Source organism: Artemia franciscana, chromosome 5 (genome assembly GCF_032884065.1).
Source record: "Artemia franciscana chromosome 5, ASM3288406v1, whole genome shotgun sequence".
Lineage (NCBI taxonomy): Eukaryota > Metazoa > Arthropoda > Branchiopoda > Anostraca > Artemiidae > Artemia > Artemia franciscana.
The window spans coordinates 52,220,044-52,228,493 of NC_088867.1; the positions used below are offsets into that span (position 1 = coordinate 52,220,044).

At 38.8% G+C, this 8,450-nt stretch overlaps 1 protein-coding gene across 1 annotated transcript; it reads left to right on the forward strand.

The window, feature by feature from the left end:
* The first annotated feature begins 2,393 nt into the window (after window positions 1-2,393).
* Window positions 2,394-2,723, forward strand: LOC136027761 (uncharacterized). Its single transcript, XM_065705221.1, has one exon. The coding sequence runs from the start codon at window positions 2,394-2,396 to the stop codon at window positions 2,721-2,723; it is 330 nt and encodes a 109-aa protein (XP_065561293.1).
* The last annotated feature ends 5,727 nt before the right edge of the window (window positions 2,724-8,450 follow it).

Below are 8,450 nucleotides of genomic sequence, written 5' to 3' on the forward strand. Positions count from 1 at the left end.
TAACCTCTCCTTTCAGCATGGTATTTTAACGAGCAGTCTTAAGCGTTTTCGAGTCATCATGTTATTAAATAATAAGAAACAAGTTTTTCAACTGCAAGTAAGGAGCAACATTAAAACTTAAAACAAACAGAAATTATTCCGTATATGAAAGGGGTTGTCTCCTCCTCAAAACCTCACTCTTTACATTAAAGTTTGACTATTTCTCACAAATCAACTTTTGAAAGTATAAGATAGGTTTTTAGTTTTTGAGTTTTTAAGTATTTATTTCAACATTCACAAATCAGTTCGTATCTAGCATTCATTCAATGCAGTCGCATTTCGCTAGCTCTGATAATTGGTGACGTGTGATTATTGGCACAAGTATTTTGGATGCTTGGATATTTGGATATTTTTTAAGGATAATTGTAGTCAGTGTATCTGATTTGATCTGAATTGAATGAATTCATTTTTTGCTCGACTAAGTGAAAAACATAGTGAGAGCGTACAGATTTAAAAACGGAACTGGACGGATTGTTTTGCTAATAATTAAGGAAGACGATTTGGCACGAGATTACGACTAAACGGTCTTGACGATTTTACGATTTTCGGATTTTAATTATCGAAAGAGGAGTTGGAGTATTTTCGGGCCTACAAGAACAATTTTTGGCGGTCTTTCACAATATGGTGGAGGAAGACGCACCACAGTCAGTGCTTGATCAGATTAACGCAAAACTCGGCTTATTGCCACAAGTGATGACAGAGATAAGCTTCATTAAAGGACAGTTGACACAAATTAATGCAGAAAACCAAAGGCTTAGTCAAGAACTTGTAGTAACGAGGAAAGAGCTTAGTGAAGCAAACCGCCGTATTCGGTATATAGAAACCGAAGCGAAGAGAACAAACTTGATTATTTACAACTTAGGACAGAGAGACCCACCATTACCTACGCTTAAAGAAGAAGTGTTGTTGTATCTGAATACCCGAATTTCGTCTTTGGAGCTCCATCGTAGCGAGGTAAAGGATGTTTTCCGGATGAGGTCTGGAGCAATTTTGCTGAAATTACAGTGTGCGGACACCCGAAACTTTATTCTGAAAAGCGGCCGTGCCTTTCGGAATGACGGAGTGTCTATGGCCCCGGACTACACATTGGAGGAAAGGAATGCGCGAAGCCCCTTAAAAATAGTCATAAACCAAGCAATTGAAGAGGGAAAACCCGTCAGATTACGGGGGACAAAACTTTTTGTCGATGGAACTCTCTTGGTTTATGATGAAGAGAGTAAAAAAGTGGAAGAGGTCACCCGAAATAATACAACAACGCCTAGGTCCCTCCGTCGTCGAAGTGACTCTCCGAGCTCAATGGATAGTGCCTCCTCAGCCCAGACAGTAGTAAACGTGGCGATCACCGCCGAAATTCACCAGGAACTGAACAGTCAGACTAGTGCTACAGAAGTAAGTGCTGGACAATCTGGGTTGAACCCGAGGCCTAAGCCCGCCAGGAAAGCGGATCAGATTATCAGCCCAGAAGAACACAATAGGCTGAATAATCGTTCACAAAGACCACAGAGAGAGCCAATTTGGAAAGCGCATGAAAACAGAGGAGGTCCGAGATACGACACCCCCAATGTCAGAAGAGGCAGAAGCACAGTAGACTACTACAGGATCAATTATCCGGACCCAACCAGATACTGGTACGATGAAAATATAGAAGACTCGAACTAGCATGCCGACGGCCACTCCCAAACTATGAAAATGATCACTTGGAAACTTGGCATGACCCCAACGAAACGCTACTGTTTGACAGATTTTATGTAGAAAAAGTGTCAAGAAGAGAGTCGTCGAATAGAAGATATTATGGGGATGTTATTGTCCTGCTAAAGTGTAAAAGTGTGTCAAAATACCAGAGATTAAGTAGTAAGTCGGAAAATATAATTTGGGTCAAAGTTCTTTTTTCTGACAGACGGCAGATAGTGATCGGATCAGTTTACTTACCACCACAGAACAGTTCCTACACAAATGAAGATACTTGGGATATTCTGGAAAAAGAGATCGAAGATTTTGAAATAGGAAACGATAAAGCACCTCTTGGAGTGCTAAATTCTATCCCGACGGAGGGAACTTGTTTCTGGCTCCAAGAGCATGACTACAGTTTGCTGGAGGAAACAAAGGAGGAGGAAATAAAAAACATTTTGAAGAATCAGAAAGGGGGTACAGTGCCTGGGATGGATGGGATCCCTCTTATGGTTTATAAAAAGTTCGCACTGGCTCTCGTTCCCATAATGGTCCTCATTTTCAATGCAATTCTTAGCACATGTAAATGACCCAAAGTATGGAAGACGTCAGTAATTTTGCCGCTTTTCAAAAATGGAAATGGGGAGGAACACTCCAACTATAGACCCATATCCCTAATTCCAAAGATGAGTAAAATATTTGAGAAAATTATTGATGTGAGACTGTCAAAATGGCTTGAAGTGTATGAAAAAATTAAAGAAGAGCAAGGAGGATTCCGGGCCGGATACAATACAGCAGACAGAATGTTTGTACTGCATGCCCTTTCTGAAAAATATGGAAGAGGAAAAAATAAATTTTACGTGGCTTTTTTAGACCTCCAAAAAGCTTTCGATAGCGTGGATAGGGAAATACTGATAATGGAATTAATTAAAATTGGACTACCAGGTCATTTCGCACAGCTGGTAGCTAATATGTATGGAAGTACAAAAGCAGTCATTAGAGTGTTTGGAAAATGAGATTCAAGGATATTTAAACAGACAAGAGGTGTTAAACAAGGAAGTGCCCTTTCACCTCGGCTATTCGGATTATTCGTAAACGACATCGTAGACTTCTTGGAGAAAAGATGGGCCCCAACCGTTAAGCTCGACAACAGAATGATCTGGGCTCTGCTGTTCGCCGACGACATGGCATTAGTAGCGAAAACAGCTCGTGAACTACGAATTTTAATTGACCTGATGGCAGAATACCTTGAATCGAAGAAACTACGTCTAAACCTCGGGAAGACGGAGATAATGATCTTCAATAAAGGAGGAAGAAGGAATTTAGTCGAGATCGAGAAATTTCGGTTTAAAGGACAAGAGATTAAGGTAGTGGAAAAGGCGAAATATCTGGGATTTACCCTGACACCTAACTGCAGTTGGAAGGAACATGTGAGCGAAATGTCAAAGCGAGGGAAAGCAGCAGTGGGTGCAATATTACGTAATGAACTAGTGAAAAAGTCGAAGTCATTAAAAATGTTTAAGCAAATATTTGATTCGAAAATTAAACCGCCAATTCATTACGGAGCTGAGCTATGGGGCCTGGAGGCCGCGGAGACGCTAGAATAAGTCCAGTTTAGATACTACAAAAGACTCTTCGGGCTGCACCAGACAACACATAACCAGCTAATCAAAGGAGACGTCGGCATCTTCTCACTGAAATTACATCGGCTTTATCAAGTATTTAAGTGTTGGCTGATATTAACCCCACTTCCGATTGGCTAAACAAGCTTATAATGATTTGCTTCGAATTAATAGGAAAACTACTTGGACTCAACAAATCAAGAAATCTCTTGACAAACTAGGCCTCTCTTATTTGTGGATGGAAGGAAACGGACCCAGAAACACACAATGCCTTCCAGAAATTATGCAGAGATTGAAAGACCAAGAGATACAAGAGTGGGGTTGTTTACTACGTTCGTCGGAAACACTGAAGGAATATAGTAAAGTAAAAGAAATTTTTGGGGAAGAATATTATTTTAAGGTAAATTTACCTTTTAGATATTTAAAATCATGGATCCAGTTGAGGGGAAATTAACTTCCAGTACATAGGGGACAGAAACTAAAAAAAAAATAAGGGCACAAATGGTAAGTGTGGGTATTGCGGAAAAGAGGATAATAATTTAGCCCATTTCCTCATGGAGTGCCAGGAGCTTGAAAGTCTTAGGGATGAAATTTGGGGGGACCATCGGTTGGTGCTTCTTTCTGATATCCTGAGGTCTTTGATGCCTGAAACCATATGCAAAATGACCCGATATGTGGAAAAGTCGGGAGAGGCTCAGTCGAGCCCGAGTGAATGAAAATAAGTATTGTTTTACATTGAGTGTGTGTTCTGTGCAGTGTTGTATTATTAAATCATGTTGTGTATGGCCATAGGGCTCAAATAAAATTTCTTTCTTTCTTTCTTTTTTTCATTTACAAATAGAAAACTAAAATAAAACCCTTTCGCACTGGGGAAAACCTATGAGGGTATGTATTTTAGCGAAAGTCCACATATCTACTTACCTATAATAACAAATCCAATCTCTCTTACTCATTAATACGCAACTCTCCCTTCCCGTTTCATTCCTCCCAACCCCAACTTACCCCCCTGCCCATCCTTACCTCCCTAACCCACTCTTACCTCCCTAGCCCCACCCTAACCTCCCAAATCCACCCTTCCTCCCCTAATCACCCTACCACCCATAATAAAATTCAACATTTATCCCCCAAAAAATAATCTTTTAATTTCTTTTTAAACTGAGGCACGCGTTCTACTGCCCTAATGCTCACTAGTAATTCATTCTATACACTTGGACCAAGGGGTTTCATTGAGAATGAAGACCGGGTACCATGACGTAAATCCACAACTGTATCACTACTATGCCTTGTTCCATAATTATTCAGATCACTGTTTGTTTGGTAAAAACTCTTGAAGACATCTGGGGCTAGGTGATTCATACACTGAAACACAAATACAGCAGCCTGGTAATCTCTTATCTGACCGACATTAAGGAGCTTCAGTGACGTAAAGCAAGCACAGGTGTCATGCACATCCTGGACATATCTACCTATTGTTCTAACAGCTTTATTTTGTAGAATTTGCACTCTTCTATAGTTAGATAAGAAGTTGCTGCTCCATAGGAGGCAGCCGTAGGAGATATATGGATAAACCAACGAATAATATATAGTTAGAAGTATCCTCTGTGGGAGAAAGTGCTGCAGACGCCTAAGTATGCCAACCCCACGGGCAATTTTCGATGAAATAGCGTCGCTGTGACATCTCCATGACAGGTGGTAATCCAGACAAAACAAAGATAGCGGAGATGATGAACTTGCTGAATTGGTTTACCACATAAAGCTATGATTCCATGCGCATCTAGCGGTGTACCAACTCTGCAGAACGTCATTAAAAATGTCTTGCGGACATTTAAGCACAGTAGACTTAATGAGGTAAAGACCTCTAGCCTTTCCAGTGCAAGATTCGCTTTTCTCACCAGCTCCTCCACAGATGAGGCAAACACAGTTAAAACGGTACCATCAGCAAATGAGGTAAGACACACATCTTACAGGTAAAAACGCATGAGATCAACATTGATAAGGTAAAAAAACGGACCCAACACTGAACCTGGTGGTACTCCACACATCAGTGGAAATGCTGCTGAGTTCACATCACTCAAGACTACTTTGAAAGATCTTCCTATGAGATAGCTTTCAAAAAATTTCAGGCACTTTCCGTGGACACCTAACAACTCAATCCGACTTAGTAGCGTTTGCAAATCAACTCTATCAGATGCTTTGCAAATATCAATAAATATAGTCAATGGTGTTTCTCTTCTGTCTATACCACTATTCACTGATTCCATAAGATGTTGCAGAGCATTCGTCGTCGAGGGCCCTTTGCAAAATCCGAATTGGGTCTCAGTCAGTAAACTATGAGCCTGTAGGAAGCCAGGTAGACGATTATGAACCACTTTTTCTAGTAGTTTAGAAAACAATGGAAGAATTGAAATCGGTCTCCAATTCTCAATTTCCTTTTTAGGGCCACCTGAATGAAGTGGTATCACTTTCGCAACTTTTAGCTGATCAGGAAAACTGCCCTTTTCAAGTGGCAGATTAAAGATGAAGAGTAGGCACGGTAGTATATTATGCATTATTGCTTTGAACGCTCGAAGAGATAAACCGTCTACTCCAGCAGAATTTGATTTAAGAGATTTAACTATTTTAAGTAGTTCATCACGTGTACATGGACCAAACGCCAATTCAAAACTTTCACCTCTGTTATCACATATGATATGTTCTTGGACCTGTTGACATCTATTTTTTACACTATTTTGCACTTCAAAACCAATATTAGAGAAAAAAATACCAAATTTATTTACAATTCCACTTTTATCTTCACGGGCGAAGCCCTCAAGTTGTGATTCAGCCCCCACCCAGTATCAGCATTTCCCCCAGTTACCTTTTTAATCAGTTTCCACGTGTCTTTCATATTTCCTTTACTATTCGAAAACTTTATATCATGATATTCAGCCATAGCTTTGCGACGTGATTTGTTCACTAAATTGGGTTGTTTTTTAAACAATTTAAACGAAGCATCACTTTTATCATGTAGATATCCTTGATAAAGCTCAATCCTTCGCTTTCTCTCTTCCAGTATTTCACTTGTTATCCATGGCTTACGGGATTTCTGTTTCTTCACTTTCATTACCTTAAGGGGACACGCTTTATCATCAATAGATAAAATAATAGTCATTAGATTATCAAATGCTCTCGTAGGGGATTCTTCTTCAGAAGATACAGGTGTCCAATCGATGACACTAACGTCCTCCACAAACTTTTGAAGATCCTCTTTTTTCATCAACCTTGTCTTTGTTTTCCTTTTATTGGGTCTTTTTATTGGACACTTCAAAACAAAAACCAAAGGAAGGTGGTCGGAACCAGGAAAAGTCACAACATCAGCATAACATGGCTTCAAATCAGCAGAACGAACGAAAATGTTATCAATTAGGGTTGAACTCTGTTCAGTAATTCTTGTAGGTACACTTACAAGCGGGTATAGATCAATAGATATCATAAAATTAAAAAGATCAACATTATGATTAGATTAATCCATCAGGTTAAAGTTAAAATCACCCATAACAATATGACTTACTCCAGACGGTACTTTCAATATCAGCTGACTCATCCCTCCCACGAAATCATTCAAGTGAGCACTGGGAGGCTTATACACCATACTAAATATATTCTATTTTCCATCAAATTCAATTTCAATTGAAAAACTTCAACCTTGCCTTCCATCCATATACTAAGATCATCCCTTTCCTGATAATTTAACCCATTCTTTACAAGGAAACCAACACCAACACGACCCATCAATACTCGGCTCTTGGTATGAAGATAATAACCGGAAATGAATACAGAGAGATCGATTGGTTTGAGCTAAGAAATGTTTCACATAATCCTATAATATCAAAAGAAGAAGAAAGTTGATCAATTAATTCTAAAATATCTAGGTAACTCGTAGTTACGTGGACATTCCAAGAACATAGTCGCAGACTCCCTTCATTTATATCTTGATTATACGGTAGCCGAATATAATCACTCTCCCTCATAGGCTTTAGCTCGACACTCGTTATACCATCATCACCAGCAATACCTCTCTATAAATAATCCTGAAGACTAAAACGATCTTGATAAGACGTTACCATTTTCACATAAAAAAAAAGTAACACTTCAGTATAAACAGGAAAAAAAACAGAGGAAGAAGAGTAAACAGGGAAGACAGATAAATCATGGTGATAAGAAATGATAATAATGAATCTAAATAATAAATTAATCATAAACATGCGTAAAAATGCGAAAAAGAATACCATTAAAAAGAATAATAAGAAAGAAATAAAGAAGAATGGAAGAAAAACAATTTTAAAACGCATAAATCAAAAATACCATATAAGGTCGTCAATAGACCAGATCTGCCTAATCAGAGCAATATTTCACGCAAAAAAGACGGCCTTGATCGGACCACACACTGTGAATTCCAAATTTATCTCTTAAAGCGCCCAGAAGATCACGCTTTCGTTTAGTAAGATTCTCGGCAACAAACAATCCGTGTTTTATTGCATCACCAACACTTAGTGAAAAAATCCGTTTGACACCGTTGAATAGCAGGGAATCATTTCTCCCTTCCTGCTCTATGTCATCTAGTTTCAGCTCAAGCTGATTAATACAGTTTTGTAGTAATTCAATAATATGCATGCAGGTTTTCAGATGTTTTTCGATTAATTCAAATTTGGGCTGAAACTCAATGTGTACTGCATCGTAAATTTCAGAAACCATTGTTTCAACCGGAAATTTAGCATGAATATTAGCTGTAGTTTGGGATGTAAAATCTTCAAGCTTTTCATCAATTTTTTTATTGGTTTCTTCAGCTAGATTTTGCTTTGTAGCCACAAGTTCATTCTCTGTAGCGGCCACTAGGCTACGAAGATTAGTGGTGGGATCCGAAAGCTGGCTATCCGTTACCGAATATTGCCCTTTCTTTAGAAACTGCCGGTAAACATCAAGATGATTTTTTAGTTTATCAAACGCATGATTTATACCCTTAGTTTTATTTGTTGGTGCTTCGTTCTCATTATCATTAAAACTAAGAAGATTAAACTAAGAATGGTGTTATTTTTCAGTCGTCGCCAATAGTCACTTATTTGGGATTACCTTATGCTGCTT